Source organism: Microcaecilia unicolor, chromosome 5 (genome assembly GCF_901765095.1).
Source record: "Microcaecilia unicolor chromosome 5, aMicUni1.1, whole genome shotgun sequence".
In the NCBI taxonomy this organism is placed as follows: Eukaryota; Metazoa; Chordata; class Amphibia; order Gymnophiona; family Siphonopidae; genus Microcaecilia; species Microcaecilia unicolor.
The window spans coordinates 150,751,150-150,769,422 of record NC_044035.1 but is presented as its reverse complement, the minus strand read 5'-3'; the positions used below and the strand labels follow the sequence as shown (position 1 = coordinate 150,769,422).

Genomic DNA, 18,273 nt, shown 5'->3' with positions numbered 1-18,273 from the left:
GCCAGCTTTGCAACGGAAGGACCTCAGCTGGTGGGGGTTGGGGTCCCCCGTCAGCAAAGATAGGCGATGGTGACGGCGGGAGGGGGGTGGAGAGGGTCATCAGCAGGGGGTCCAGGGCCAAATCTATGGGGGCCCAGGCCCCCGTGGCCCCACGCAGATACGCCCCTGTTTTATAAACAACGTCTGTGTGAGTCCTGCCCATGCTCCGCCCACGCTCTGCCAACTTATGAAATATGTTGGGGGCCGATATTCAGCTGGAGGGAGGGGTCAGCACTGACCCTGGATGTTCAATGATGGGCCATTTCCGGTGACCAGCATTGAATATCCAGGGCTTTTTTTGCCGGCGCTAACTTAACCGTTTAAGTGAATATTCAGCACTGGCCGGTTAAGTTAATAACGGGCAAAGATAGGACTGCTATTTGTGCGGTCTGATCTGCCTGCTAAACTTAGGTGGTCAGAGCTGAATATTACCGGCTATCATATGATCTAATCGGTTAACTTTTCGGTGCTGACTGTGAATATTCAAACAAACAGGATGCTAGGAATTATTAGGAAAGGGCTGGTAAAAAAGACCAAGAATATTATAATGCCTCTGTATCGCTCCATGATGCGACCTCACCTTGAGTATTGCATTCAGTTCTGGTTGCCATATCTTAAAAAAGATTTGGCGGAATTAGAAAAGGTTCAAAGAAGAGCGATCAAAATGATAAAGGGGGTGGAACTCCTCTCATATGAGGAAAGGCTAAAGAGGTTAGGGCTCTTCAGCTTGGAAAAGAGACAGCTGAGGTCTACAAAATCCTTGAGTGGTGATCAGGTGAAAGTGAATCAATTTTTCACTCTTTCAAAAAGTACAAAGACCAGGGGACACTCAATGAAATTACATGGAATTACTTTTAAAACAAATAGGAGGAAATATTTTTTCACTCAAAGAATAGTTAAGCTGGAACTTATTGCCAGAGGATGCAGTAACAGTGGTTAGCGTATCTGGGTTTTAAAAAGGTTTGGACAAATTCCTGGAGGAAAAGTCCATAGTCTGTTATTGAGATGGATATGGGGGAAGTCACTGCTTGCCCTGGGATTAGTAGCATGGAATGTTGCTACTATTTGGGTTTCTGCCAGGTATTTGTGATCGGGATTAGCCACTGTTGGAAGCAGGATACTGGGCTAGATGGACCATTGGTCTGACCCAGTATGGGTATTCTTATTTCTTATGAATATTCACAGTTAGGTGCCGAAACACTATTTAACCAGTTAGTGGTCGTTTTTGGCTTTGAATATCAGCTCTTAGGTGATTTTTTTCACATTTACACACATATGCGCACACACCACCTTTTAGAGTTATCCCTTAAGTGCTGGAAGTCAACAATTACTTCGCAGCCCAATTTGGAATTGCACTCATTCTTGGGTATACAAACAATATAAATCCCTCAATTTAAAAATAATCAAAATGTGAAAATCCACATATTTTGCCTTTATATTCTGATGAAATAAACTTTTGTCTACCTCTAGACTGCTTTTTTAAATAAAATAGAGCATTGTACTTTGCTTAAACTACTGAAATCAGCATGGCTTCAAATGTTTGGGACACAGCTCTTTGTCTGCGAAGTGAGATTTTTGTGTTACCAAAGTTACCAAAGAGAAGAACCAGGTGAGAAGTGCCTACCTATGAGGGGAAAGCTGTGTGACTGGATCACTTCCTTTGACCTGCACATTCACAAACTTACACTGTACACAGCTTGTTTCTCCCGGTCCAGACGGAGCGCCGTTTGGATGAGTCCACTGATAGAATCAATGCTGAAGTACTCCCAGTCCTTGTTCCCTGCGCCAGTCTTCAAAAAGCTGTAACGCACAGCTCCATTCAGGCCCTCATCCTTGTCTGTGGCATACACCTCATAAACAGTAGATTTTAGGGGTATTTCCTATTTGTGCAAAAAGACAGTCGGTTGTTATACATCTGTTTATAGATGAAGAGGGATTTTTTTTGTATGTTTTAATATCCAGTTAATTTATATTACTTTTATAAAAGTACTAGTAAAAAAGGCCCGTTTCTGAGAGCAATGAAACGGGTGCTAGCAAGGTATTTGTTTTCTGCAATGAATGTTTTGAAAGGGATTTTGTGGATAATTTTGTTGTGCTAGTAATGAATAATTGACATTTTTGTATTATGTGCAATATGATTTTTTAACATGTTGTTGTTGGCTTGTATTAGTGTGGTGTTGTAATTGGTTTTTTTTTGTGTTGAAAATGTTGGTTTTGTGGGGGGGGGGGTTGGGGGATGGCGGGGTTGATGATCTGTGAGGGTGTGGTGGGGGAGAGAGTGAGTGTCCATCTGTCCATGTTGTGGATCAGTGTGTGTATTTTTTTTAGGGGGGTTTGGGAGGTGGTGGTGGTTGTGTGCGTGAGTGTGAGAGACAGAGATCATGTGTCACAAAGATAGATTGTGAGTGTGTATGTGGAAGTGAAAGAGGGTGTGGCAAAGTAGGAGCGCGGTGGCGATTATCATATAAGAATGTTGGGGAGAGGGCGTGTTTTGCGATCTGTAACTGTGCTTCACTGTGTGTGTGACACAGAGAGTGTGTCTCTGTGTGTGTCACAGATAGTGTTTGTGTAGAGGATGGGCTGGTCAGGGTGTTTGCGGGGGAATGTGTGTGTTTCTGTGGCCCCTCCCTTCCTCCCTGCAAGTGGCCCCCCTCCCTGTCTCCCTGCCATGTGCGAGTGTGTGTTTGTGACAGAGAGAGTGAGTGTGTGCAAATGTGTTTGTGAGTGTGTGCGAATGTGTTTGTGAGAGAGTGTGTGTTTGTGGGAATGAGAGTGTGTGGCAGGATGGGCCCCCCTCCCTCCCTGCCAGGTGCAAGTGTGTGTTTGTGAGTTTGAGAGAGTGACACTGTGTGCAAGTGTCTCTGTGGGAATGTGAGTGTGTGTGAGAATGAGAGTTTGTGCCAGGGTGGCCCCCCTCCCTCCCAGGTGCAAGTGTGTGTTTGTGACAGAGAGAGAGTGTGTGTGTGGGAATGAGAGTGTGTGCCAGAGTGGCCCCCCTCCCCCAGGGTGGCCCCCTTCCTTCCTTCCCTCCCTCCCTGCCAGATGCAAGGGTGTGTTTGTGACTGAGAGACAGTGATTGTGTGCGAGTGTGTTTGTGAGAGAGAGACAGTGTGTGTCAGGGTGTTGCCCCTCCCCCCTCCTTCCCTCCCTCCTTCCTTGCCTGCCTGCCTGCCAGTGCCCCCCTCTCCCCACCTCCTCCTCCTCCAGGCCTCCCCGCCTCTTCATCCGCAATCTTCGTTACTCCTTCCCCTGCCTGCTACACACCCACCTTCTCCTTCTCTGTCCCTCCCTGCCACTTGATCTGTGATGTTCGGTACTCGTCCCCCTGCCTGCTGCACACCCACCTCCGATCCGCGATCTTCGCTTCTCATCCCCCTGCCTGCTAGCATTGACGTTTTACCTCCTCCTCCGTCCCTCTGTGCCTCGTGATCCGCAATGTTTGTTACTCCTCCCCCCATAGGTCCTTGGTTTGTCTGTCGATGCCATTCGTTCAGTGTCAGTGCTCCGCCTCGACGTCATCACGTTTGACGTGTGGGCGGTGCAGACACGCATGGAGGAAAATTGATCTCTGCCACCTCACTTTTAGAACGTTGGGAAAGTGAGGCTTCATTAGAACGTTGGAGGTGCATTTTATATAGAGAGATGTTATAGATGTAGCACATATTGTATATACTCAGAACAGTTCACAAAACGCCTACAGATTTGTATATTTTCAATAAACAAAAGCAGTTAGTATGGTATTATCCTTGTTTAGCTATCTTACTGAATTTCAAAACCATTTGCAAATGACAAAAGTGATTCATTACTCAATGCATTAAAATTGGCTTAAGCTTAGGTGCAAATGACTGTACTATGGGGTCTATTTATTAAAGTGCGGTGAGGATTTGCTTTTACCTGTTGTAATTGCCAAAATTACCACGTAGCCTCTTTATTTACTGTAAAGCACATTTCCAGCATCTTCCTATACCAGTAATACAGAGACAAGTTTCTTACTGTGAGTTAAATGCATTGCAGATAATGCAATACAGTTAGCTACACCTACACTATCTACTCTCCCCCCCCCCCCCCCCCCCCCCCCCCCCCCCACGATCTTCAAAGGCATTTAACATACCAAAACTGGCTAACCGCAAATTTTCAGCAGGACATAGCTGGTCATGGCCCCCTCAAAATTTGCAGTTAGCAGCTAGTGATATAACTGGCCAGCCGCCAATTTTCAGCACAAGTTTGGCATCCATATTTGGCCACGTGAATACCAGGCCTATCTTTGGTCGGTTCAAACTTAACTAGCCAGCACTGAATATCGGCTTGGCTGGTTAAGTTTGAACTGGCCAAAAATCAACCAGATATTCAATGCTGGTCACCAGAAACGGCTTGGCATTCAGTTTCTGGGCTCAGTGCCGATTGCGGGAGATAGCCGGGCTAACTCCTGCAGTCTGAATATCGGGTCCACGGTAACTATCTCTGCATTAAGGGGGCAGTTGTACAACTGGGTGCCTCTTTTTAGCTTCCCCGATGCTGAACACTGGCAGACTATTCCTTAATTGCATCGGGGTGCCTAGATTCTGTTATAGAATACCTGGAAGGTATTCATCGCACCGGCTAAATCCTGGTATTTAATGCCAGGCCATTTCCTGTGACTGGCATTGAATATCCATTTTTTTTTTGGCCGGTTTCAACTTAACTGGCCAAGTCAATATTCAGCACTGGCTGGTTAAGTTTATAGCAGTCAAAAATAGGCCTGCTATTTGGCCTAGCCAGCGATATGCTGAATATTCACGACTAGCCGGTTATATTGCATGATATAGTCGGTTAGCCATTATGCATTAAGCGGTAATATTCAGTGGAGATAACCGGCTATCTTGCACTGAATATTAGTGCTTAGCTGGTTAAGTGCTATTTAACCGGCCAGGAGCTGTTCCTGGCTGGTTAAATAGCATTTAATTTCGGCTGGTACTTGTGTAACCCAGTATTAGAGTGTTACTTACATTTAAGCACCCAAAGTTACACCAGCCAAAGACCTGGTGTTACTGCTGGCAACCAAATGCAGCAAAGATACACATAATTTACTGTATTTTGCAAGTTTCACACATAAATGGCAGCCCCACAAAATGCCCCTCCCAGGTAAACACCTGTGTGAATGCCCCCTTTTATTTAGATGCTACATCATTTATATGCGCTCTTATGGAATAGCACTTAGGTGTTTTGCTGCCACTTAACTGCGGAACTGTACATTTATCCATGAAAGTGACAGTACCTTTATGCACTCGAACAGTGCTTAAATGTGGGCAACTTGTTAGAGAATTACCCTTTAAATTTAAAGTGTTGTCCCATCCCTTCTCTGCCCATTAACTGAAAAGACACAGTGTTAACTGTCAATGCATGTCAACTGTCAATACAGGTTAACAGCTAATACAACCCCGACATGTCAACAGCAAGCGCCATCTACCAACAGAATCCAGTTGAAATAGATTTCTTTTCACCAAGGTATGCAATTCAACAGGAATCCAATCCAGCCTCAAATATGGTAATTTTATAAGGGCAGGAAGGTAAACCACAGATGTGGAGGACCGTGAAACACTACGAACACAAGACCAACAAAAGGAGTAGTGTAGTCAACATGACACTTCCAAGAAAACCTGGAGACTGATGTAGGTGTAATAGGAATCTTTATTCTGTAAAAGACCTGACACAGCATCGTGTTTTGGCAATAGTGACTGCCTCAGAAGTCTATAACAAATATAAACACACATACTTACCTTTACTATATTTTACTGCACCGTTTGTCATCCTCTCTTCTTTTTCTCTTTTATATATATATATATTTTTATTTTTCATGCTCACTTTTGTATGCCTCCCTGTTATATACATCCTATACAGTCAATGTTCCTTACAGTCTTAACAGAACATTGCTCACATCTTCTAACATCATCTCACTTATATAAATTCTTTGCAAACATTTTTCTTCCTTTCATGAAGCATTTTAATGCAGTCATGCATCCCGCCTAGTAATCATAATATCTATGTTTTCTAGTCAGTGTTTATATGGTACTACAACACCCTGTTTTTCTTTATCTTTTTGAATACATTCACCTTGTATTGTAAATGCATAAGGATGATTTTTTTTGTTATTATTAGAGACATGTTTTTTTATTATATACATTTTCTTTGTTTTGGAGAATACCAATTGTCCTCTTTATCCTCTCCTACTACATGTTTATGCATTACGTTTTATAAGGAAGTACTTTTTTTTTAAACTAATGTACGTTTCACCTTTTAAACTAATGTATGTTTTATTTCTGATTTCATAGATTGTGATTGTTTCTTTGGTTTATACAATTTCATGGTATGCTAACATTACCATTATTCTCATAGGTCAATAGCATTCTCATTCTTTTATTACCATGTTTATTGATTCTTGTTTTTTAGCATTCTATTGTCTAGACCATCTGTATATATAGCACATATTTATATTTTAGTAGTCCTGGTATATTATCAGGCTTATTTTCGAAAGAGGACGCCCATCTTTTGACACAAATCGGAAGATGGGCGTTCTTCTCCCAGGGTCACCCAAATTGGCATAATCGAAAGTCGATTTTGGGCGTCCCCAACTGCTTTCCGTCGCGGGAATGACCAAAGTTCCAGGGGGCGTGTCGGAGGCATAGCGAAGGCAGGACTTGGGAGTGCCTAACACATGGGTGTCCTCGACCCATAACCAAAAAAAGAAGGGCGTCCCTGACGAGCACTTGGACGACTTTACTTGGTCCTTTTTTTGTTACGACCAAGCCACAAAAAGGTGCCTGAACTGACCAGATGACCACCGGAGAGAATTGGGGATGACCTCCCCTTACTCCCCCAGTGGTCACTAACCCCCTCCCACCCTCAAAAAAATTCTTTAAAAATATTTTTTGTCAGCCTCAAATGTCATACTCAGGTCCATCGCAGCAGTATGCAGGTTCCTGGAGCAGTTTTAGTGGGTACTGCAGTGCACTTCAGCCAGGCGGACCAGGCCCCCCCCTACCTGTTACACTTGTGGTGGTAAATGTGAGCCCTCCCAAACCCACCAGAAACCCACTGTACTGACATCTAGGTGCCCCCCTTCACCCATAAGGGCTATGGTAATGGTGTACAGTTGTGGCTAGTGGGTTTTGGGGGATCAGCACACACAGTAAGAGAGCTAAGCACCTGGGAGCAATTTCTGAAGTCCACTGCAGTGCCCCCTAGGGTGCCCGGTTGGTGTCCTGGCATGTCAGGGGGACCAGTGCACTACGAATGCTGGCTCCTCCCATGACCAAAGGGCTTGGATTTAATCATTTCTGAGATGGGCGTCTTCGGTTTCCATTATCGCCGAAAATCAGAAACAACCAAGTCTAAGGTCGACCATCTCTAAGGTCGACCTAAATTTCAAAATTTGGGCATCCCCGACCGTATTATTGAAATGAAAGATGGATGTCCATCTTGTTTCGATAATACGGGTTTGCCCGCCCCTTCACGGGACGTCCTGCGAAGACGTCCTCAGAAAAACTTGGGCGTCCCTTTCAATTATGCCCCTCCATGTCTCATCCATAGCCGGCTATCTTTAAACTGGCCATAGATGACTGCCAAATCCAGTTAAAAAATTGGCAGATAGCCGGTTATATTGCGTGATATAACCGTTTATCCTTCAGCCGCTGACTACGGATATTCAGCAGAGTAGCTGGTTATGCCCCACTGAATATCACCAGATAGCCAGTTAAGCACTTTTTAACCGGTCAGCATCCATTCTGACCAGTTAAATAGCGCTAAATATCAGGCGGATTAAGGGCCCTGTTTACTAAACCGCTTTATAGGCACGTTAGTGTTTTTAATGTGCGTTAACCACGTACGTGCCTACAATATCCCTATAGGCGCCTACATGGTTAGTGTGCTCATTAATTTTAGGCACATTAAAAACGCTAACGCACCTTATTAAACATGGCCCTAAGTTATGTGCATATCACCAGTACTTAGGTGAACATATTACCCCAGATCCATGGCTCCTCTAAGTGCAAAAGGGTGTATGTATCTGGTTACACTAATAATCTATAGGGGAAAGTAGGCACCTGCTTTCCTATATACAATGTGGGCCAGATTCAGTAAATGGTGCTCAAAAATAGGTTGCCGGAAAAAAAATCAGTGCTCAGCTTTCCACACTTTGGGTGTGAGGACTTACGCCTGCTGAAACCAGGTATAATTCCTGGCGTGCAAATTGAGCGATTATCCCCAGTATTCTATAACACTGTGCCCAAATTTTCAGAGCGCCCCCGAACTGCTCATGTCCCTTCTATGCGCGCTATGGGATTCGGGCGCCCAGTGTTACAGAATAGTCTGCAGGTAGATGCATAAGCAACTCCTAATTGGTGCTAATTAACGGCAACAATTGATTGCTAGTGCCCAATTATCGCTTGTTAATGGCTCATTTACCTATTATGTTGTGTGCACTTCTTAGGATTACACCCAAATTTGGGCAATCTTTAAAGAATCCGGGGTATGTGCCTATATATAGGTGCACAGCTATACAATTATTTATTTAATTCTTGTTATACCGCCCACTGGGGACCATCTGAGCAGTTTATCCCCGATTTGCTTTATTTCAGTATGTTATTAACTTTTTCCTCATGTAAAATATGTTTAATTTGCAGAAATATACTGGAAACAGCAAAGATGACTCAAAACTAAGTCTCTGGACAATGCTTGGTATGTCCAGGTTTTATTGTATAACTGTATAGACTCCACACAGCCATATTTCGGTTGACTGGCCTGCCTCAGGAGTCTGTACAATCTGAGTTTCACAATATGTACAGTGGGGGAAATAAGTATTTGATCCCTTGCTGATTTTGTAAGTTTGCCCACTGACAAAGACATGAGCAGCCCATAATTGAAGGGTAGGTTATTGGTAACAGTGAGAGATAGCACATCACAAATTAAATCCGGAAAATCACATTGTGGAAAGTATATGAATTTATTTGCATTCTGCAGAGGGAAATAAGTATTTAATCCCTCTGGCAAACAAGACCTAATACTTGGTGGCAAAACCCTTGTTGGCAAGCACAGCGGTCAGACGTCTTCTGTAGTTGATGATGAGGTTTGCACACATGTCAGGAGGAATTTTGGTCCACTCCTCTTTGCAGATCATCTCTAAATCATTAAGAGTTCTGGGCTGTCGCTTGGCAACTCGCAGCTTCAGCTCCCTCCATAAGTTTTCAATGGATTAAGGTCTGGTGACTGGCTAGGCCACTCCATGACCCTAATGTGCTTCTTCCTGAGCCACTCCTTTGTTGCCTTGGCTGTATGTTTTGGGTCATTGTCGTGCTGGAAGACCCAGCCACGACCCATTTTTAAGGCCCTGGCGGAGGGAAGGAGGTTGTCACTCAGAATTGTACGGTACATGGCCCCATCCATTCTCCCATTGATGCGGTGAAGTAGTCCTGTGCCCTTAGCAGAGAAACACCCCCAAAACATAACATTTCCACCTCCATGCTTGACAGTGGGGACGGTGTTCTTTGGGTCATAGGCAGCATTTCTCTTCCTCCAAACACGGCGAGTTGAGTTCATGCCAAAGAGCTCAATTTTGTCTCATCTGACCACAGCACCTTCTCCCAATCACTCTCGGCATCATCCAGGTGTTCACTGGCAAACTTCAGACGGGCCGTCACATGTGCCTTCCGGAGCAGGGGGACCTTGCGGGCACTGCAGGATTGCAATCCGTTATGTCGTAATGTGTTACCAATGGTTTTCGTGGTGACAGTGGTCCCAGCTGCCTTGAGATCATTGACAAGTTCCCCCCTTGTAGTTGTAGGCTGATTTCTAACCTTCCTCATGATCAAGGATACCCCACGAGGTGAGATTTTGCGTGGAGCCCCAGATCTTTGTCGATTGACAGTCATTTTGTACTTCTTCCATTTTCTTACTATGGCACCAACAGTTGTCTCCTTCTCGCCCAGCGTCTTACTGATGGTTTTGTAGCCCATTCCAGCCTTGTGCAGGTGTATGATCTTGTCCCTGACATCCTTAGACAGCTCCTTGCTCTTGGCCATTTTGTAGAGGTTAGAGTCTGACTGATTCACTGAGTCTGTGGACAGGTGTCTTTCATACAGGTGACCATTGCCGACAGCTGTCTGTCATGCAGGTAACGAGTTGATTTGGAGCATCTACCTGGTCTGTAGGGGCCAGATCTCTTACTGGTTGGTGGGGGATCAAATACTTATTTCCCTCTGCAGAATGCAAATAAATTCATATACTTTCCACAATGTGATTTTCCGGATTTAATTTGTGATGTGCTATCTCTCACTGTTACCAATAACCTACCCTTCAATTATGGGCTGCTCATGTCTTTGTCAGTGGGCAAACTTACAAAATCAGCAAGGGATCAAATACTTATTTCCCCCACTGTATGTATCTTTTATTCTTGTTTTACAGATGTATATTTTTCTTCTCATGTTTGTGTCCTTTTTTGCACTTTTCTTTTCATTGTATGTACTGTTTTAAATTACATTTTCATGTTTTAATTTGGACATACCAAGCATTGTCAAGACTTATTTTTGAGTCATCTTCGCTGTTTCCAGTGTGCTTTCAAGTGTGCAAAGATTAGAGCTCTTCTGTGCCTACATTGATTTATTTGCAGAAACTGCCTCTAACGGTGCTTACCACTAGATACACTGGACATTGCTACACTTGGAAAGCATGATAATTGAGAAGGCAATGTTCAAACTGTCTGCACTAGAAGAAAGTATTTCTTTACTCAGCGTGTAGTTGGACTGGAACTCACTGCCGGAAAATGTAGTGAAAGCGACTGGCCTTACGGAGTTTAAAGGGGGTTTGGACAGATTCCTGAGGGAAAAATCCATTGAACATTATTAAAAATTATTTTTTTTAATGGGTTTTGCCGGGTTCTTGAAGCCTGGATTGGCCGCTGTCGGAGACAGGATGCTGGGCTTGATGGACCCTTGGTCTTTTCCCAGTATGGCGGTGCTTATGTGCTTATGTAAAGTCCTTGAATACTTTTAACTGTGGGTTTTGCCCTAAATTTCAAAGCGAAAGCAAGCATGTACTTTCACATTGAAACTTGCTGCAGGATGCCGCAAGTTTCACTTGTATTTGTCTTTTGTGCACAGTTGAAATGCAATCCATGTGTATTATCCTCTGATCATGCTTTAGGTTTAGCGGTCTTAAGTAAAGGCAGGTTTCAGACAGCCAGCTTCTGTGTGGAAATCATTATTTACCCAAGTAAATGACTATGAAAAATATCCTCTAAAAAGATTTTATAGCCTCCATGACCTCAGCCCTGTCTAGGAGGACATTTTACCTCTTTGATGTGAAGGATGGTACCATTTGGTGGTCTCACAAATACTGGCCGGTTATCGTTGACATCGATTACATCCACTTGGAGCATGGCTGTTCCCCAGAGAGGTGCTCTGCCTTTGTCCGTTGCTACCACAGTAAGATTGAATCTCTCAAATGACTGCAGAAGCCTGCGAGATGTTATCAGCCCTGTATCCTGATCAATCTTAAATGCCTCTGTACAAAAGATACAAATAGGGGTTGAATTGGCACAAGATTCATAACTCGGTGCATTCATAATTTAAATTGTCTTAGAAGAACATTAAAAAAACTAAAGTGTAAGTACATCTTACATTCACTTGCATCATGCTTAAATTAGAAAAGGTTGTGTATTTTGGCTGCAACTCTTAAACACCAAGAATTGCTTTGAGGAAATTAAAATTGGTCAAAAGTAAAGGGGGTGTTAATTTTCCAGATTTTAAGTTATATCATTATGCTTATCTGAGGGCTGCTGCTGTGGCATGGCTTGCAGATGGGGCAGATGGGGAGGTGCCTAGCTGGTTATAGTTGGAGAGGGCAATCGTTAGTCCATTTACTCTGAGTAGCTTGCTAATGGCTCAGGCTCGGAAAGTGGTATCTCATAATGTTTTATGGTTTATTTTCTTATATACTGTCTATATCTAAGCGGTTTACAAATTTACACACATACCCCGGGATTCTATATATTGCGCCATAATTTCTACATGGAAATTGAAGCGTATTCTAGAACAGTGTGTGTAACTTCTAAGTGTGTAAATTCTAAGTTGCATAGTTGAAAAGGGGGCGTAATCATAGGTGGGGCATGGGTGTTTCTAAAATCTATGCATGTTGTTATTTAATACACCTACTCTGTGCCTAATTTAGGCATCGGCAGGACCACCGAGAGGGGGGCAGGGAGGACAAAATTCCCCAGGCCCGGGCCGCCAAGGGGGGCCCAGCACTGCAGTACCCTCCACCCGCCCCTCTCCGTCCACCACCGGGCCGGGCCCCCCTGAATTCAAATCATGCGCCTCACCTCGACCTCGCTCCGTGTGAAAGAAGCGCAGCAGCAACAGTCTACAGATCACCTCCCTTCGGGCCTTCCCTCCCTGTGTCCTGCCCTCATCTGACGTAACTTGCAAAAGGGCGGGACACAGGGAGGGAAGGCCCGAAGGGAGGCGATCTGCAGACTGCCGCTGCTGCGCTTCTTTCACATAGAGCGAGGTTGAGGTGAGGCGCTATGATTTGAATTCAGGGGGGCCCGGCCTAGTGGTGGGTGGAGGGAGGCTGGTGGAGGGGGGACGGCAACGACGACCAACTTGGGGGGGGGGGCAGGGTGGGCCCGGCCCAGTCTCTTGGCGGCCCTGGGCATCGGGATTTACACCAAGTAAAACATGGCATAAATGGCCGTCAAATATGGCGGTACAAAAATATTTTTGTAGTGCTGGTGTGTACCCAGCGGTAATCGGGTAAGATCTCTATGCAAAATACCACACTGTAGTCACACATGAAAAACACATGACAGAACAAATATATCACAAGGGTGATGGTAGGCGGGGGGAGAATATTGGGTTGTGTTCAGCACCCCCAATCATTTTGAAAAGTTGGCTCCTATGTTTGTGATCAGTCGCTTTATCTAATTAATTAAATAAGGAGCAGGCTAAGCTATTTGATTTACTTATGGCCATAGCTATACGATCTATATCGTCTGAGTGGAAAGACAGTACAGCCTTGTTTATGAATGTATGGCGGAATACTGTGTGTGTCACTAGGAAATACAAAGAAATTGCTGCAGGTAAAAGAGAGCTTTTCAGTGTTTAGGAAGATTTGGGCTCCATTAGATTTGTTTTGTCAACAGGTTGATATATAAAGAGGTTTGAATTTTGGTCTTTGTTAAAAGGGACTCTGAATTGTATTTCTTAAACCTGGGGCTTTTTTTGGTGGGGGGCGATGTTATATTGTATTTGCTTTTTTGGCACCTCTGTTTGTGAAAATAAAAAGTTTAAATCAGGTGTACTAACAAATTGTATTTCTATCACTCACAACTTATTGTAAGCCACACTGAACCCGCAAAAAGGTGGGAAAATGTGGGATACAAATGTAATAAAATAAATAAATAAATGTGAATGTCAAGTTATACTGTCTGTTAGAGCAGAGGAGTAAGCCTAACAGAGCAGTGGGTTAGGAACCAGGGAAGCCAGGGTTCAAATCAAACTGCTTCACCTTGTAAACTTCAGCGAGTCACTGAGGGGTCCTTTTACAAAGCGGCGGTAAGCCCAATGCGTAAAAGGGAAGTACCGCCGGGCTACTGCAACAGCCCAGCATTTGTTCCCACCCCCAACACGCACCATATCTGTGCCTCCAAAAATATTTTTATTTTTGTAGCGCTGGTGTGTACCCAGTGGTAATCGGGCAGTGCCGTGCACTGCCCAGTTACTTGCCGCACGGCCATTTCCTAAACCCCCCCAAAGATCTGCCTTTTATCCGCTGCGGTAAAAGGGGGCCTCAGTGTGCATAAAAAACACACGCCGATGCCTGCGCAGCTCCCCTTTTGCCGTAGCTTCATAAAAGGGGCCCTTAGCCCTCCATTGCCTCAGGTACAAACTTAGGGTCCCTTTTACTAAGCTGCACTAAAAGGGGCCATGCGCTATAATTAGCACATGGGCTTCCCCGCATGCTGAGGACACGTTTAGCAAGGTTATAAAATGGCCAGGCGCTAATTTCCAAAACAATGTGTGGCCATTAGCGTGTGAGCCCTTACTGAAACCTATTTAGTAGGCAGAAAAGGCTCACAGGCTAACCATGCACTAATCGGTTGGCGAACGGTGGTGTAGCTGCGATAACCAATTAGCGCTGGGCACACCTACTCTCTACTCCCCAAACACATCCCTAGAATGTGCAGATGCCTGAACTACCGCAGAGTGCCTACGGTAATGCATTTTGGTGTACGGGAAGCACGCAGTAGTCCTTGGTAAAAGAATCCCTTACTATACCTGAATGTAACTTACCTTGAAGTTCTGAGAAAGGAAGGCCTGAGCTAAATTCAAGCCCCTTTCCCTATTGCTCATCCATCCCTTGCTTTGCATTTTTTTTATTTCTTTATTAATTTACTAAAGCTTATGATCTGCTAAATTTCCACAGGTCAAGGTGGGGCACAATCAAACATTTACTAGAAACAAAAACATAATAATGCACAAACTCAGAAGAAACAGACAGTGGTATGTGTTCACGTACGAGCAGCTCAGTTCACGTAGGGTTACCATATGGCTCCAGAAAAAGGAGGACGGATTGAGCCAGCCGGGTTTTACTTCCATTGCTTTCCATTGAAAGCAATGGAAGTAAAACCCGGCTGGCGCAATTGCTTTCCATTGAAAGCAATGGAAGTAAAACCCGGCTGGCTCAATCCGTCCTCCTTTTTCTGGAGCCATATGGTAACCCTAAGTTCACGTGTTATGGATGGATTTTAATATGTTTGACAATTTTATTGTTTTAATATGGTTTGTCTGATATTTAAATTATGCATGTAAATTTGTTCTCAACCTGGAATTATGAAGATAGTGCAAAATATAAATCTTGTGAAAAAAAAGATAGAAAATAAAAGGTTAACAAATAGGCCTTCATTATATTGATTGCTTTCTAGATCAAAGTCTTTCTTGCTGACTCATCTAATTGGGTACAATGGTCCCTACCTTTAGCTGGACTCCACCCGCTATTCAAACATGACTGTCTTAAGAGGTCTCCTTGCAGCTGGTTCCACTGTTTTTAAGTCCAAGACTTTGTAGCCCCCTCACCATTGGTTTTGTCTGTCTTTACACACATGATTTACATTTATATCTGCATAGCAGCTAGGTTCAGGGTGAAGGTGGTATTTCAAAACTAAGTGTGCTAGGCTTTGTACACCAGTTAGCCTGGTTTTACTTCACAATTTTGTGGTCCCCCTATGCATGGCTGTGGCACCAGTGGAATCCTAACCCAAGGCTATATTTGAAAGGCAGGGGGAAATTTGCTTCTCTTCAGACACAGCAAAGATGCAACAAGATACTGAATCAGACAGAATGGGAAACAAAACTGAATAATTTATACATAAGAACTGAGAACCTAAAGGCACTCAGAAAAATACATAGAGGGGATAAGTTTCAGAGGCAGAGGTCACTGTTTAATTAATATTTATATTCAGCACACTATACATCTAAACAGATAGGTGACTACAACTCCCAGCTTCCCTGGGATAGACCTAGAAGAAGAGACTCTGGGAGGAGGAGGAGTAAGGGGGCAGGCATGTCTAGGAACATTTGAGGGACTATAACTCCCAGCTTCCCCCGGTCAGATCACCTGACTTCTCCAGAGAGAGTAGCCTACACTACGATTCCCAAGATCCCGAGAGTGAGTCACAGGATTCTTTTAATCAGGAGGAGCTGAACTACAAGGCCCAGGTTCCCTGAAGTAGAAGGCTTGATCTTTCTAGACCAAGTACTGAGGATAATGATTATGATTATCAGCTGTGGGAGAATAGAGAAGAGGTCCCAATGGAGTGGGAAGCCCCAGGAGGGATTTTGGAGGCTGAAAGGGTGGAGAGTGAGACAGAGTGGGAGCCTATGGATACTTCTGCCCTTGCCCAGGGGAATGCTAGCTACCTTAATGGGTAATTTGATTCACTACATGTAGAGGAGGTTTAATGGGAGTAACTGAACTGAATGAAGTTATTATAGAGGCGTGTCCCTAGGCTCAAGTTAAACCCTGGGATGGATACCAGAGAATCCAAGGCTGATATAATAAAGGGAAGGGGGGGGGGGGGGGTCTTCTTTTTCTTGACTGAGATGTGCCTGCTTTGTGAAATGTACAACTTTTCTGTTTTTGTATTTTGCAGAGTGTAGGAGAAAATACATTTTTGTTTTACCAGTGTTTGCACTGCTTACAGAGTCTGGCTTTCTTGAGGGAGATCTCTATTTCAGTTATTCTGTGGTTCCCTGTTTTGAATAGTGATAAAAAAAAGACCAAGGTGGAGGAACAGATAACCACTATGAATTGTCCAGAAGGGAAAAGAGGAAGAGTAGTGGAAGGGTCTTCCAACATAAGACACTAAGACGCAGGTAATTGTTCATGAGGCTTTATTGGCAATAACCTGCATGCTAGTGCCCTATGTTGGAAGATTACTACTACTACTATTTAGCATTTCTATAGCGCTACAAGGCATATGCAGCAATCTTTCCACTATCCCTCTTTTCCCTATTTTGCATCATGTGAGGGTCTGTCCATATTCTGCATGTGCAACTTAGGTGAAAGATTCTGCTAGCATGTAGTGTCTGTGGAGGAGGGTAGTTAGTGGGGTCCCGCAGGGGTCTGTGCTGGGTCCGTTGCTTTTTAATGTATTTATAAATGACCTAGAGATGGGAATAACTAGTGAGGTAATTAAATTCGCCGATGACACAAAATTATTCAGGGTCGTCAAGTCGCAGGAGGAATGTGAACGATTACAGGAGGACCTTGCGAGACTGGGAGAATGGGCGTGCAAGTGGCAGATGAAGTTCAATGTTGACAAGTGCAAAGTGATGCATGTGGGTAAGAGGAACCCGAATTATAGCTACGTCTTGCAAGGTTCCGCGTTAGGAGTTACGGATCAAGAAAGGGATCTGGGTGTCGTCGTCGATGATACGCTGAAACCTTCTGCTCAGTGTGCTGCTGCGGCTAGGAAAGCGAATAGAATGTTGGGTGTTATTAAGAAGGGTATGGAGTCCAGGTGTGCGGATGTTATAATGCCGTTGTATCGCTCCATGGTGCGACCGCACCTGGAGTATTGTGTTCAGTACTGGTCTCCGTATCTCAAAAAAGATATAGTAGAATTGGAAAAGGTACAGCGAAGGGCGACGAAAATGATAGTGGGGATGGGACGACTTTCCTATGAAGAGAGGCTGAGAAGGCTAGGGCTTTTCAGCTTGGAGAAGAGACGGCTGAGGGGAGATATGATAGAAGTGTATAAAATAATGAGTGGAATGGATCGGGTGGATGTGAAGCGACTGTTCACGCTATCCAAAAATACTAGGACTAGAGGGCATGAGTTGAAGCTACAGTGTGGTAAATTTAAAACGAATCGGAGAAAATTTTCTTCACCCAACGTGTAATTAGACTCTGGAATTCATTGCCGGAGAACGTGGTACGGGCGGTTAGCTTGACGGAGTTTAAAAAGGGGTTAGATAGATTCCTAAAGGACAAGTCCATAGACCGCTATTAAATGGACTGGAAAAATTCCTCATTTTTAGGTATAACTTGTCTGGAATGTTTTTACGTTTGGGGAGCGTGCCAGGTGCCCTTGACCTGGATTGGCCACTGTCGGTGACAGGATGCTGGGCTAGATGGACCTTTGGTCTTTCCCAGTATGGCACTACTTATGTACTTATGTACTTATGTAGGAATGTGTAACAGTTCAGATTGTTCCAGTTTCCCACTAGCAGGTATATTGGTGCTCTAGGGCTTATAGCGCTATCCTTTCATAAGTAGGTTAGGGCTGTTATGGTGTGTTACATTTTCTGTATATGTTTTGAGTGTCTTTTTTCAGGCTTTTGCGCTATTTCATAAAGTGTCTGGCTCTGGGGCAAACAAACCTGTCTGCTTTAAGCTTGTGCTGCTCCTGAGGTGGTGATCACAATTTGAATATTTTTGTATGATGAGTTGTAAGGGGGATAAAGCACTTAAGTGGCTAGGATAACCGCATCAAACACAGTATCTTAAAGCTATGTTTTATCCAGCCGCGTATGCCTGGATATTCAATGCCGGAGCATGGACATGGCTTGGCAGTGAATATCCGGGAATAAAGCCAGGAGTGGTCAGCAAAACACTAACTGCCATCAGCTGAATATCAGGTCCAATATGTCAGCTAGAGAGGGGTTATATTGCTCATACTGAGATGAAACCGGAGATGGTGTT

General features: G+C 44.1%; 1 protein-coding gene across 1 annotated transcript in view; it reads right to left on the bottom strand.

The window, feature by feature from the left end:
- CDH23 (cadherin related 23) overlaps window positions 1-18,273 on the bottom strand; it is a 1,475,307-nt gene that overhangs the window by 80,739 nt on the left and 1,376,295 nt on the right. Inside the window, exons 52-53 of the mRNA XM_030204991.1 lie at window positions 11,360-11,571; window positions 1,725-1,919 (exon numbers count right to left, since the gene is read on the bottom strand). Coding sequence (XP_030060851.1) covers window positions 1,725-1,919; window positions 11,360-11,571 — 407 coding nt within the window. The remainder of the gene's footprint in view (window positions 1-1,724; window positions 1,920-11,359; window positions 11,572-18,273) is intronic.